This window comes from Lytechinus variegatus, chromosome 4 (genome assembly GCF_018143015.1).
Source record: "Lytechinus variegatus isolate NC3 chromosome 4, Lvar_3.0, whole genome shotgun sequence".
Classification (NCBI taxonomy): domain Eukaryota; kingdom Metazoa; phylum Echinodermata; class Echinoidea; order Temnopleuroida; family Toxopneustidae; genus Lytechinus; species Lytechinus variegatus.
The window spans coordinates 41,834,041-41,850,281 of NC_054743.1; the positions used below are offsets into that span (position 1 = coordinate 41,834,041).

The 16,241-nt window shown below is 37.4% G+C and overlaps 1 protein-coding gene across 1 annotated transcript in view; it reads right to left on the reverse strand.

Moving 5' to 3' along the window:
- The window catches only part of LOC121412997 (transcription cofactor vestigial-like protein 2), a 42,148-nt gene extending 34,157 nt beyond the window's left edge, over positions 1-7,991 (reverse strand). The window contains exons 1-2 of the mRNA XM_041605760.1: positions 7,178-7,991; positions 3,105-3,687 (exon numbers count right to left, since the gene is read on the reverse strand). Of these exons, the coding sequence (XP_041461694.1) occupies positions 3,105-3,687; positions 7,178-7,255 (661 nt within the window). The 5' untranslated portion in view covers positions 7,256-7,991. The remainder of the gene's footprint in view (positions 1-3,104; positions 3,688-7,177) is intronic.
- Between the last annotated feature and the right edge of the window lie 8,250 nt (positions 7,992-16,241).

Consider the following 16,241-nt stretch of genomic DNA (forward strand, 5'->3'; position numbering starts at 1 on the left):
CAAAATATAAAAATGCGTGATTTTCGACAGTCTTTCAGATTTTACGCTAAAAATGATACTTTCACGCAAAAGTGCACTTGGCATCCGCCCGTACGCTATTCCTCAGTATTTCCGCAAGACTTTTAGCTGGGATGCAAGAAATTGACAAATTGTGCTATCCAATTAAAAACTCGCTTTATTATGGACTTATACATTTAAATAAAAACTCGCTTTGGTATGTACTTATACATGTAATTATGTACATAATGTACGGTATTTTCAATTTTTCTTTCAAAATGCGCACCTGGTAAACTGCACATTGTCTCCTTTCGGATAAAATAAAATGAGATATCTTCCATCTTACTTGAAAATTCTTTTAATATTTGTGGAACTAGAACATTTACTATACATTCGATGGATAAACGCATTTAAATCGAAGAATTTATGTTGCGTAAAAAAACTTCAAACTATTGATAGTTTTCACAAACTTTTATTTCGAGGAAATCGCGGTTTTATGTTTCCCTGTGCCATATGAGTGTGTGTAATATTCAAATTTGAAATGCATATTTAGTAGACTTATAATTTGAAACTCTGAATAAAAATAATTTCATATCAAAGATAATCAAAAATATGATGATAATCCGTCAAAATATCAAAATGCGTGATTTTCGACAGTCTTTCAGATTTTACGCTAAAAATGATATTTTCACGCAAAATTGCGCTTGGCATCCGGCCGTACGCTATTCCTGGGTATTTTTGCAAGACTATTAGCTGGGATGCCAAGCATTAACAAATTTTGCCGTCGAATTCTTATCTAGAGCACTTTTTGAGGTTTGGCCGGTCTACTAATACATTTCAGCCAAATATTTGATCGATAGTGGCTAACTTTGTCTATAGATAGCAATAAGCATATCTCATGCATCTTTTTAGAATTCAAATCAATTTGTTAATATGACCAAAGCCACTAGTAAGCTAATAATACATAACAGCTAAATACAGTTTCGTAATTTAAAAAAATGGTAGTATTTAGTTCATTTTTTTCAAACCCGTCACTCATTCAATAAACAATACACTTCACCTTTTTTATTTGTGTAATACACAGTGCGTACAATATAAAACTTGCAATTTTATTCACACACCCCTCCGAAAAATACGACTGTGTTTAATCTTACCTCTCTCAATAATAAAAATATATAAGAAGATACTTCTCTTCTTATTGGTACTACTTTTGGCCCTATACAAATTATTTGTACTGGTATTCTTTTTTAATATCTACAGTAACGCATAATTCTTGGCAAGAATGGTGCTATAGTGGAAGGAGAGTCCGCCGCCCCTCATGTTGGTTTTCAAGTAGTAAAGAAATAATGTATAGAGAAGCCTATAGCCGTTTCTTATTTCATGAAATTCTACAAGGTAATACAAATTTAGTAAAAATATTTTGCGTATTTTCAGACAAACACTGACAGAAGCCAATCAGATTTCAAATTCAACGACTCTGACTTAACCATTATAAGCCAGGCCTGTTTCATAAGTTTGTCGTAAGTCAGGCATGACTTTCAGCACGACTGATGATCAGATCTTGTGCTCGATGAATAATCAATGAAGCGCCCAAGATTGAAGTCGTTCTTAAAGCCATGCGTAAGTTTACACTTTTATGAAACAGACCCCCTTAGTCATTATAAACACCAAATCCAGTTCAAATTTTGTCAGCATTTTGCTCCTCGGATTTTCAGAAAAAAAAACAGCGAACAAAGTAGGGAAGATATTTATGAAGGAAATGAATCAAAAGGAATACAATGTGGGTATAGTTCCATTACTTACGTCAGCACGTGGTGAGGCGGGAATGTTTTGTGTGTGTGTGGGGGGGGGGGTGGGGGGTCCGGTTGACTCTAGGCTCAGTTTGAATTGATTCGCATTTAAACAAAATTCCAACGCCTACCAATAATTTTGACTACGATTATGGTCATTATCACATTATTATGGCCGTACACCGATTGTTTGTTGTTGCTTTTTTTTTTGGGGGGGGACAAGGTGTGTAAAATAATGTTAGATGTTACTCGAAAGAAAGGAGGTGAAGCGACCGAGTTTGTCATGGAGACGCTTTTGAATTTTCTGAAACTGAATTATGTGCAAACGTTTGGTGAATTTTGCGAAAATTTCCAGTTAAAAAATATGACATTTGTCAAAAAAAATTTTGCGGCCATACATCCACATGGCCCCTGTTAATCAGCCAGTTTTCTACTCCAGAAACTTATATTTTTACAATGTCTCATTAAAACCAGCTATGGTCAGCATCATGCGTTTATCTTGGGAGATCACTTCGGAAACGACTGAATTCACACAATTTTTATTTGAAAAATATTTTTCCATTTCCAGTATATTGTTTTGCACCCCCACTAATACAACGAGAAACAGAAACACTAAAGAATATGGCACGCATATTTGTATAATGTTAATGAAATCAAATAAAACAAACATTTATAAAATAATGAAAATGACGTCAAATGGGAGCAGCCTCCCCATACACATGCATAATATAAATCCCAGTGGCATTTTCAGTTGTACCTTTTTTCAAATTGTATTTGGGAAAAAAGTGTCTGCGCGATAAATAAATATAATCATTTATTTCGGACAAATCAGTGGAATCATATTTCCTTGCATATTAGGCCTTGTATGGCCCCAAATCAAGCAATATTTCATTTTTTTATGGGTCTAATCGGCCCATCGTAATCTCTCACTATATGTGAAACCGATTAAACTTGGCAATCGGGTTTGAAGCAAGCGACCAAATTTTCAGTATTATTGGACATTATACAATAACATGATGTTAATAAGCAGTTGTGCCACAATGGGGGGTTGCATTTTCCCCGGTTGGAACCAATGCCCCCCCTCCCCACTGCCACCCCCAGTAATCTTGACAAATGATGAAAAACGTATAGTATATGCCCCAACCATTATTTTTTGCCCTCCACTTTCCACCCTCCCCCCCAAAAAAAACAACATCCCTTTAAGAGGTAAAATAAGAGGCAAAATAAAAAAATACAAAAATATGATATACAAATTTATTCAGAATGAGAATTCTACTAGATTCGGGGGGGGGGGGGGATGCAACAAATATGACTTACCATTGTTTTTGCTTGGCCAATTCGAGTTTTCTCTTCTGCTGTCACCACTGTCATTTTGACTGTTCAAATCACTGCCATTTATTGTCCTTTGTTTTCCGTCAGTGTCTTGTGCATAGCTCCCTTGATGACTCAGTGATCGACTGAAGTGTTCGTCAACTATCTTATCCAAATCACCAGAGTAAAACGTAAAAATAACACAACGGGAATTGACGTAGTCCGCTTCCGGCGCGGGGTCCTTGTCGCTCGCATTCCCCGATTCCTCCTCCTCCTTCACGCCGAGCGCTGAGGACGGCGTCGCGAGCGATGACGGGGTGGAATGCAGCGAAGAATGCCCCGAGTGTCCTTGAACGCTACCTGCGCTCACCCCACTGCCGTGACTCCCCACGCTGCCGTGCCCCGTGTAGTGCGTCGCCGTTGCCGCCGCCGGGTGGTGGTGGAAATGATGGTGATGGGGGTTTGTGGTGGTCGAGAACGCCGAGAGGCTCGGCGTGTGGGAGGTCGGATGGTGGTGGCTCGACGTCGAGCTGTAGTCGACCGCCGAATCGAGTCCCATCGCCTCCTGCATCTTGTAGTGTCCAAACTTCTGCAAAGAGTTGGTGGAAAAGAAAATCATTAGAATGCAGTTTTTTTGTTGTCTGTTCGCAGTGCATCACCTGAAGTTCGTCAACTTCTTATACACTGGATACGCAATACATTACGTAATGACATCAAGTTGAAGTGACGAGGAGAAAAATTGATTCTTCGTTAAGTGGGATTAAAGATGCCACTTAAGAGTCAATTACAAATCTGCGGAGAGTGTTTTATAGGCAATGCTTTGGCATTTCTTTTCAATTGATATGAACAATGGCGTTTAACAGGTGCCCGACATAGCGCAGATACCCCGAATTCCTTGCCATTCATCACAAGAATAGAAAACACTTGTCCTTATACCAATTCATTGAACCGTTAATGATAATGGTATAATATGAATATCTATGTAATTTAACCTAATTTAATCTCACCGTGACCCATTTCAACGAAAAAAGAAACACTACAAATTAAATTTTATAAGAATTAAGATTTGCGATGCATAAGTTTTACGCCTAACCATGGGCAGAAATCCCAGGGGGGACGTTTCCCCCTACTCAAAATAGTAGGGGGGACACAATATCAAATGTCCCCCCCCCTACTATTTTGGGTCTTTGGTGATGCTAAGAAATATATAATCAAAATGGGAATAAAACGTGCGTTTTGGGACGAGATGACCTTTTTTTTGCTTGTCAAATATATTTTCGTCGAAATTTTAGGGTAATAGCCCTATTTTTGCGCTTGTCAAATTTTCCAGACCCTTGTCCCCCCTACCTTTTGGGAGAGATTTCCGCCCCTGCGCCTAACCAGTCACCTCCGCACAAAGAGTTCAACTCCTTCGTGACTTTTATCAGGGGTCGCGGAAAGGGTGGGGGCTGGTTGGGCTTCCGCCCCCACTTTTTTCCAAAACCGTGGACAAAAACGTAAAAATGGCCATCTGACAGTGATTAATTTTTTTGCATGGTCAGCCCCCCCCCTTCCAAAACCATTCATCGCCCCCTGTTTTTTTTTAATTATCCTAGCTATAGCCCGACCATGAACTTCAAATATGGAAGAGCAAAATGTCAGAATAAAAACATTTAGTCCTCTGCTTCATCTTTCCTCCGATTAAGAGATAGTGCATGCAGTGACCATGTAATTTCCCACTCTGGATGTTGGACAAAGATTGAGAGAAAATGTTATTTTGACCAGGTTTTAAATGACACAGTTCAGTATTTACCCTTCTGGGTCGCGGGGAAGGGGGGGGGGGGGCTACTAAAATATAGAACAAAAACAGTTATCGAAAAATGAAGTATAATATTCCATTGAGCATATGTAACAATTGCGGAGTATATACCGACCCCCAATACAAATCTGCCCCACAGATGACGGAGAAAGTAATTACACGCGACTTCTTGATAGTTTTGATCAAGATAACAACAAAGGTCGAATGTTTATGTTTACATGCTTTTGATAATCATCTTCCTATCTCTTCTTCAATCGTATTCAATATTTAGACAAGCATGTTCGTCGTTCCCCAGACAGCTTACCATAACAAACATCGAATAAAATGTATGCTGGTGTGTTACGGATGTTAAGATACAACACAGACTAACGATGTAACATAAAATATTGTAGTAGTGTGTAAATCCCGTTTTCTCTTGATTTCAACTCGCATATTATATAGGCCGATTACTCGTTTCATACAAAATGTTATGTTATATGTAATTTCACCGCCGGGAATAATTCACTATTATATTGTTTTCAGATATTTGTTTTAATATTGTGGAGCGTTGTGGCCAAGTGGATTATAGTCTTCGGACTTTGAAACAGAGGGTCGTGGGTTCGAATCCCAGCCATGGCGTAATGTCCTTCAGCAAGAAACTGATCCACAATGTGCTGCACTCAACCCAGGTGAGGTAAATGGGTAGGAAGTAATTCCTTAAAAACCTTATGAACGTCTAGCTTAGCCTGCTAATATAGGAGCGCCTTGAGCACCTAACAAGGTGGATATGACTGTGCGCAATATAAATAACCTATATTATTATTATTATTATTTATGTAATGTGAAACGAATAGTGAGTTATGTAACTAAATTCAAATCAAATAAAAAATTATTACATTGTGCACGCCACTTCTGTACAGGGCCTAATACTTTTCATAATGCTTTCTGTATTAAAATGGTCATAATGGCAACATGTATATAGGCCTACATCGCAAAAAGCGAAATCGGGTGCTAATGGGACTATGCCTAATATTTTTAGTTAACGATATATGTATATTTTTTTCTTCAGATTTTGGTTTTGTATAAGATTTTTCTCTTCTTTCAAGCACTATATTATTTTAACATTTGTGACCCAACAGGAGACCAACTCTATGACTAAAGATGACATATCCACCACATGATGTTATTAAAATAAAAACAAAAAATAAAAGTAAAAATATATATCGGAACTTCTGTAAACAATCGAAAACAATTTCTTTGTAAAGTGATATCAAATGCATCATTTAAATTCAATCTTTTCGAACTTAAAGCAACCGAATTCAATCAAAACATTTGTTTTACTACTCTCTTCGTTAAAGGCGCGGAGTTGCAGTAAGGAATAAAGGAGAGTCAATCATGCCCGTAAAAACATACGGGCAAATACGTCCCTTTTTTTATTTATTCCTTTATATTTGAAGAGAGCACTAAAATGTTTCTTTGACTTCCCCTACACATTGATTAGTGTGTATAGGACTTGATCAAACAAAAACTAAGTGGCACAGAACAATGAGACATTAACACATCTCATGTTTGGTCTCTGGGCATTTCTGTTTACAAACTAGGCCTATGGCGAAACAAAAGCCCGAACTGGACCAAGTCGTGTAGCATATACCAATATTTCCTATTTTCATTAATGTGAATTTCTTCTACATAATACCTAATTATTGATAAGATTGCTGTATGTCTGATCCAAATTCATTTGAAAAACATTGGACTAACAAAATTGAAGAAATATAAATTAATGTATATCTTTTATCATTTCAAATGGATAAAAATGCGTCATGAATATCTTCTCGTGATAAAATAGGCGCAATACAAATATTATCATTGCTATTATCATAATTGTGGGCAAAAAGAAGTAGGGAATAATAAATGATTGGAATTTGGGGGGTTTTAATTCATACTTTCACCATGCTTTCACCAAGGACCAATTCGAGATGTGCATATGCTTTGATATTTTGACGATAGATTTAAAATGAAGAGAATTACAGAAGATGGTAAGCGGACCCCCTTCATCATCATTATCACGACCACATCATCATCATTATCGTTTTAATCGTCGTCACCATCATCATCATCATCATTATCACCACCACCACCACCACCATCATTATCGTTATAATCATCGTCACCAGTATCGTCATCGTTATCATGATTATAACCACCACCACTAACACCTCCATCATCATCATCAACCTCTATTAACACCACCAGCAGCAACATGACCTCTTTTAACATACAAGGGGAACAGAATAATAGTTACCTGTGCGAATGGTCTTTGGTAGAAGGGATACTGGTAGGGTTGGTAAGTACCCTGGTACATGACGTCCAAACAGCTCATGATGACGGTCAGCGGACGTGGGTGATCTCGAGAACGACAACAGTATGACACCAATGTGGCGGCTACTTGAATCTAGAAGTCAGTCCAGAAGTGACCCTTAGACAAATTCCTTCCAAATGTGAAATATAAAGTACGTTACGTTTTGTCAAGTTCCCCCGAAAAAAAATGTTTATCGATTCGTCGAAATTGAATTGAGTGTCCACCACTAATATCGACATTAAAGGAAAATCCTTAAAGTTAATCGTATTGATGCTGACAGCTTGCTCAAAACATTACTGCCCATGACGATGTTTGCGAAATTTTATGGCAGTTCAATCTTGAAGCTTTGTTCAGAAAACCACTTCTTCCTACATTGTCTTCCAGCACTTAATCTGCGTGACAACATTAATCCATGGAGACCAAATTCAAGAGTAACATTAAGCAACGTTTCGAGATGGATTGATGGAAATCGATGATATCGACTGTCAGTGCCAATTTTACAAATCAGCCAAACCCACGAGTTTAATGCCGCCAAGTACTTTCAAAATCGGTGACTTCGAATCTCCAAAATATAAAGTGATGTAGTCGAAAAACCAAAATTTGGCGGGAAATCACTCAGCAAAATCATAGGATGCATGAACGGTATATCCATGAGAAGATGCAAGCATGGGGTGTCCCAGGACATCTATGGATGCATTCGATGTTCAAGACAATGCTCGTTTGTCTCTAACAACGCTGATATTCGATCCAAGCTCTCTTGTGTGGCTTCCCTACGTTTACCAAATCTAGGGGCTTGAAATTAAACGAGGTTATAAACATTTGCAAAATGTTACAAGATATGTCACTGGACTAAGTGCAGCGTTGTATTAATGTTTCGAAACGAAACGATGATTGTTATTATCCCCACAATGATGATGGATGTCGGCTGCGTAGAACCCATCCCCACTTTAAAGCGATCTGTCTGGAGAATTTGTCCAGGAGATGATGATTCCAAAACTAGTTGAGATTTCTCAGTAATTTCTGGGACACGACTGCAGAATGTAAGACATGTGATGGTCTGTTACGCGATATGACAAATGAATTTGGAATGAAGAGAGAGGGTCGACCGCGACCAACTTCCGAGGCAGGACGGCCCGCAGAGGAGTTGACAGGTTTATGAACTTCACTCGCGTGCGCGCTCAATCACTCTCTCGCGTCTTGTCACCTTTCTCAATACTCGGTCTCCTAACTGGTCCCTCTCTCCACCCGCTGGTTCTACTCGCTGCTTCCCATCTTCCAAGGATCGCGATCGGCTTGGCTCGGATGCAGGGACGAGTGCCTAGCGCCGTTGCCTTGACACGTCCATGAGGCCGATGGAAATATCACGCATTCTTCAAGGCGCTCTTAGAATTTCCCAAATGCAGGCGACAGGTCTTGCATGACAGGCAACAGTTTGTAGTGACGCTGCCACCGATTTGTGCGATGTGTATTACATCCTTTAAATGCTGTAAATGGTCATAATTGATTTGTTCTTGTTTTTTTTTCTTTTGACAGAGGATGAAATGGTAAAAGACCCGGGCAAAAAATGTTCAAAAAGATCATAAAAATGTTCAATGAATTTTGGATCAAACAACACTTGCTTCAGCCTTCTCTCTTCTCCCCCTTCTCCCTTCCCAATCTCTTAATTTTCTCTGTGTTTTGTTGTTTATTTAAAGGTAACTTTCACCTGCATGAGTTAATTTTCCATAACTGTTTTTTATATCATAGTTATGAAGATACTAAATAAAGACCCAACTCAATAACAAACATTAAAAAAAGGAAAATAAAGCCAGTCCACGAAACGGCTAACTTCACAGAGTCTGAAGAGAGGAAGACTATAGTCTTCCTCTCTTCAGACAAAATTTGTGAATAGTATACTAGATGGTCATCCCAATGATAGGCATCTCGGAATAGTCAATATGGGTCACTTATGTTGACATTCAGTCTACCAGGTATTACATAGAGCTTGCTGTCTGGAGAGGACTGGTCTCTTTAATCTAAAAATGGGTCATCACAGTCGGCCTAAGCCAAAGAGACCGAGAATAGCGAGTGTTCGCAATTGCAACGGGAACGAATTCTACAACACTGTTAATCTATTGATTGAACATGCCCGTCATGTCACAATGAACAGCTGAGAGGTCTTTGTCGAAAATTTGTGAATCGGGACAGCAGATCGTCGTAAAATTCAGAGCTGCACAGCAAAAACTGTGGTGTTAACCGGTGTACATAGAGGACCACACCAGTTATTTTACACCGGTGTTAAATTGGCGGTGTTAGTTTTACACCTATAGGTGTTATTACAACACCTTTTTTTGTTACATTTACACTATTTGGTGTTACGTTTAATCTCTAGGGTGTAATTTTAACACCTCAGGATGTGGTCCTCTATTAACACCAATTGGTGTCAGTTTTAACACCGCAGTTTTTACAGTGTGAAGAAAAAAGAAATGTAAATATGTGGTTCGTCCAGAGTCAAGGACGACACTGCTGTTTTGATTCACCGATTGTCGACAAAGACTGCTTTGCCATGAAAGGTTTTTTGACAATAGATTCTCTACGTTCCCGAAAGCGTCTGCGTATTGGTTGCAAAAACTCACAGATACCGATCTGTAGGACACTCACTTGAGTAGTAGATTGGCTGTTTGTCTTACTGGAAGACAGAGGCCCGTATTCTGATGTCGGGTTCAATTTAAACTCGGGTCTAAAGTTGTGGTTTAACTATGGATAGCCAATTGTGACATAAAAATCTAAAACGATAGAGGTTTAATTCACTAACTCATTTGACTCTCAAACCCTTTCTGGGGGGATAAATCAGATAGTTGTCTTCACCATTAAAGCATTAGGAAAGAGCAAAGTAAACATGAGAAGCATCCATTGTATGATGTGAATGGCTAATTGGCTTACCATAAATTTAGCACAGGGTTAGACCATGGTCAAAGTAAAACCCGACTTCCTTAGAGTTAGGTTTGGTCTTTTGGTGACAGTCAACCTAAGTGTTGGTCTCCTGGGGAGCGTTTCATCAATATTTTCATCCGACAAGTTGTCAGATCTGACATCTTTCCCTGATTTTGATTGGCTGAGAGACACTGTTACTATGGTAACTGTCGGATAAAATGGGACTTGTCGGATAAAACTTCCGACAAGTCCTTTCATGAAACGCCCCCCTGGACTCTTTAGGGCTGTGCATATGGGGAGGGTTTTTTTTGAAAGCGTGTGTGCGTGTATAGGTGGGGTGTGGTTACTTGGCTAACAATCTCACATCGTCATTTTACTCTTCTTTTGTACATGTTTATTAAGGGGGGGGGGGGGGGCTAGAGCTTCCCTAGACCCCGGTTTGTCGGATATTATATACAGGTTCTGTTTCATCCGACAGTTATATGGTGACAATGCTTCTCAGCCTATATCAAAATCAAGGAAAGTTGTCGGATATAACTTGTCGGACAATAATGTTGTTGATAAAACGCTCCCTTGATAACGTATTTTGAGTTTGATTGGCTGAGCTGAGATGCACGGGTGTCTGAGTGTTACTATGGCAACAGTCGGATAAAATAAATCTTTGTCGAATACTAGTAAAACTTTAGACAACTCCTCCTTGCCCTCTTGGTCTCATGATGAGCTCTTTTTTTGGCTTTTTGTCATGAACTTTCGGGCATGCTTAATTTTAGATGCCGGTCTCTAATGAAATAAAACGTAATTACAAAATTTAATAATTTAAAAACAGATTTTCTTGTAAAAAGTTTAAATTAACTTTCCCTTTTTCAGGGGGTTGAGAAGGGTACTTCTTAATTACTTAATTAGTCATCATGGTCATGGGCTTCATCAATACACGCATTTTCGCAGAAAGAAAGGAAGAAAGACAGAAATCATTAAAAAAACAAAAGTTGAGAAATTATTCATTCAACTTCTGTAGATCTAGAAAACCGAAGATGTGCATCACCCCAAGAATGTCAATGTTTGACCCTTTTAACATTTTGATGTTATTGAGTCTTTGTCGGGAGACAATAACTATTGGGTAGTAAGGTTTATTTTCATTTGATCTAATGCCAATTCGTCCAATTGCCATCTCGTCTACCATCATTTGGTCTACCATCACTTTGTCCAATTTCCACATGGTCAAATTGCTATTTCGTCTAATAACCAGTTGGTCCAGTAGCCACATTTTCCCAATAGTTATTGGTAGTCCATAGAGCATTTGGTCTAAAGTGTTAATTGGGCAAAATAAAACGGATATAAGACCAACTGGTTATGAGACGAAATGCTCATAGACGAAATGGTGATAAGACGAAGGGATGATTTGACCAAATGGTTGTTAGACGAAATGTTGATAGACGGAATTGCATTAGACTAAATGGTGGTAGATCGTGCGGTGAGTGGACGAGTTGGCAGTAGACGTGTTGACAATTCACCGGCAGTAATATGCCTGATTGGCGTGTCGCACGTGTGTGATGTAGTGATTGCCTGAATATGGGTACATTGTATACCCCCTGTAGGGTGCAGAATTCCCACCCCTACCACTCTAATGATTGGCATCCACTTGTCATGCTCGGTAGCAATGTATGCATATTTATTGGCGATGCCATCTTCATTATGACCGTTGGCTTGGTGTTCGCATTCTTTTGGTAGATTAGATATTCGATAACCTTGCTACAATCAATTCCAAAAATAATAATAGGTATATCATACAAGACATAAAGAAACAAAAGTAAGATGAGCATAAATCAATCACGTTGAATTTCAAGATTCAAAACGGATCGTTTACTCCGAGATAAAAATCCTTTTCAATAAAACTTCTTGAAAGTGGGTCTATATCGAAAAATCTCTTTTAAAAATATATTTAGATATAAGGACGTTATATGGATTTTTAATTGTCATTTCACTTCCATAATGTTAATTGGGGATTCGTTTTCAGGCAAGTCTCAAATAACATTCGTTATATTTGCAATTTGTCTGCTCTGACAACGTCAGTTAATCCATTCCATTTAGGTGTTTAAATGTCAAACGCCCCATACATTGTCAGTCAGGTGTGAAGAATAAACTGAAGTTAGCAGACAGATCAAACAAATCAGACCTATTCACATTTAAACTCAGCATGTGAAAGGCAAATACAATTTTCGAGAAGTTGAAGAGAATTGTTTCAGTAGCTATATTTCATTTATGTGTAAAGCCACGCTAAACACGTAAACATGCTGAAATAGTTGTGTATTATTTTTTTCCTTCGTTTGTTTACTGATTGATGTACTAATATACGATCATGATTATTCATGTTAACAATCGATGTTATTGAATTACATATCACAAACTTGAGTCATCGCAAGAAAGATGCTGTTATCTTTATGATGAAATGGTGATATTGGAATATATCTCTTCTTTTTTGTTACGTATCAAGAGATTTGATACCGTTTCAATAACAATCGATATCAAACTTCCATATGGTCATGCATGATATACAAATTGATTTTGAATTAAAATGAAAGATTTTCTACAAAAATGCAAATCATAAAATGACCTGTATTATTTTTTCCAACAAGAATAATTATCTTTTATTAATGCCGTGGCCGGGAATCGAACATCAGACTTCCATCCATGTGTCTAGTCACACGCCTTACGTACAGATGGGGGGGGGGGCTCCTGTCCCACTTCTCAAAAAAAAATCACGACCCCAAAAAAAAGAGAAAACGAAAGAGGGAAGGGTGAACTATGACATTGTTTTTTTAATATTGTGTCAAAATCTCTAACAAAATTGGATTTTTGTAATAAGAAATGCTAAATTTTTGCTCGCTCGCAACTTTTTGAAAATAAAATCTTGCCCGATACGTCATATCTGGTCCCTTCAAGATTTTTGGTTCATTTTCATTACGCCACTGCCTCCACAAAATCAATTTTCAGGATAAAATAAGTTTCATGGTATATAAAATCGTTCCTGTATCGATTCCACAAGAACCAGGGAAGGGATATTTGCACAAAGACCCAAATCAAACAACACAATTGACTACCACAATCGTTCGATACTTACAATGCGATAATTGCTAGAGTAATATTTGCTCAAGCACCGAACGACAACATGCTGAATTTTCGCACCACACTTCGAAAAGTGAGCGCTGGATGCAGATCTATGAGGACAATGATCGCATCCTATTTGCGTTGAGATCAATACGAAACATAAATTGGGGAACATGAATTTAGTGATCTTTGCTGGGGGTTTATTGGGAGATGGGGGAGGGGGGTGGCAGCCCTAGGGGTGACTGCGTCTTGAAACAATAGATAAACACTTTTGGAGATAAATGGTTGGGGACACTTTTATCACTGTTGATATTTTCAATGGTTAATACATTTTACTTATTATTACCATCATTCACCGATCACTTCGAAAAGCCCCGAGAGCAAGTTCATAAGGAAATGTCACGATTAATGAGGAACATATTTGCGCCCATCATCGGTATCATGTTCAACTGTGGCTTTCAGCATTATCATTATCTTATCATCAGCAGCAGCATCATCGCCACCACCATCACAGTCATCATAATCATCATCGCTATCATCATTCATCATCACCATTTATAAACATTGAAATCAATTCATGAAACTCGCCATTACTACAATCATGTTTCTTCATTTTCATCACGTTCATCTAAGTCATAACGATGACCACAGTGGACATCATCGGTCACCTGCACCAATGCAAACTTTTATAATTTTTGTGTTGTTATCAAATCCATCACACTCTCTACCTTATCATCATCATCACACTCACCACCATTGCTATCATTATTGACAACACCATCACCATCAACACAACCGCCACCACCAGCACCATCATCGACGTCATCATCACCATCATCATCATCATCATAAATCATCATCATCATTAATCATCATCATAAATCATCATCATTATCATCATCATCATCATCTTCATCATCATCATCATCATCATCATCATCATCATCATCATCATCATCATCATTATCATCATCATCATTATCATCATCATCATCATCATTATCATCATTATCATCATCATCATTATCATCATTATCATCATTATCATCATCATCATCATCATCTTCATCATTATCATCATCATAAATCATCATCATTATCATTAATCATCATCATAAATCATCATCATCATCATTATCATCATTATCATCATCATCTTCATCATTATCATTATCATCATTATCATCTTCATCATCATCATCATCATCATCATCACCACCACCACCACCACCATCATCATCAACAATACTATCACAAAGATTAACATCTCTACCACATCATCTTCATCATAATCACAAATATTTTTTTAAAGTAAAAATATGTTCTCAGAAAGGAATCACTTTCATTCTAAGTATTTATTAGAAAACTTAACAATACTGTACACAGCAATCTCTCAAATACACAGTAGTTGATCAATGCTATTATTTCTAAATTCCATATAATGAAAAGAATTGGTGTCCGTGGATGAATAGCCTTTTTTTTAAGTATGAGAAGACATGTAAATGTAGGTAATCTAACAAAAAAATGTGATTTTATTTGACTTTTTTTTACTGTACATCCATTATCTTTGCTTTGGAGATGAATAAATACAAATACTCACATAATTACAGTTTTCAACAGATTGAGAAATAAACATGCTGAAGAATAAAAATTTCATTCAGATAGTTGAGCCAAAATAAGGAAGCTCCTAGGGAAATCTTGGATTCTAACCATGGTAGGAGCATGTAAGAGGTTTAGGTAAAACAATTATTCAAAAATACATCCCATGAAGTATATTTGAATACACAATCATGAAATTTTTTCACTTCCTTGCAACTACTTACGTATATTTGCAAACATGCAAAAATAAAGAGTGGCTTGAAATAAGCAGGTATCATTACATATTAACACTTCATTGAAGGGGAATCCAACCTGGGTTGCCAAATGTATGTTGTTGTTTTTTTTCCAAAGAGAGATGTATAAAAGTTCATGCAATGACTAAACATTTAAAAAGGATGAGTAACAAGAAAGTGTTTTTATTGAAATGGATCAACATGACTATAATATCATATTGGTAATTTGGCAAGTAGACTGTGACAAATGGTATTATTTGCAGTTTTCTCCTGAGCAATTTTACCTTTGGGGTAGTAATAAAAGTAAAAAAATTCACATTGTTATGTACCCTTTATTACTATAATTAATTTCTAAATGACAAAAAGACTTTCATTTGAAGCAAAATAAAGAGTTGTCCATATTCTACCTTTCATCACAATATCATCACTAATGCAGCTTATTTGGTATCCACACAGACGTAGAGAGTGTAACTTCTTAGAACTTTTCAGAAATATTAAAAACTTTCAGTACTATTCGTACACCTTACCTCCTTTCCTGATTTTTCTTTTTTCTTTATAAAGGTAATTCTCATTGGGGTTGGATTCCCCATTAAATCACATCAATCACTATCCTTTTTTAAATACATGTACACTGAACCTACAAAATCTAACAGCCTAGGGTTGAATGAATATTTGTATCATTATCTGTTTTCTCTTGTATTAAATTATCTGCTCTATTTTCTCTCTTTGTAATAATAGAGACCTGCTAATCAAGGAAAAAAATTAATGCAAAACTTAGATTGCAAACTTATTGGGTGCAAAACCCTTGGTGTTTTTAGATGTCCCTAATAGTGGTCTAAATCTACATGTAGAATGGACCCATTAGAATTGCGTATAGTAGCAAACTGACATGCATAAATGTGTAATTTTGGTTTGTAAAGACAGACGTCTATCAATATGAGATTTTCAGTCTAGAGATCCATTTGTCCAGTTTCCAATTATCTCATCCCACATGGACTAATCCATTATGGTTTGTCTACAACCACTTCATCCACTAACCAGTTGGTCTTACTACCACTTAATAGCCCACTTGCCATTTAGACCAATTTCTATGGCAGTGACTTACACCAAGAATCTCATTTTACAAGGGAAATATCATCATTCACGCTTTACAATGC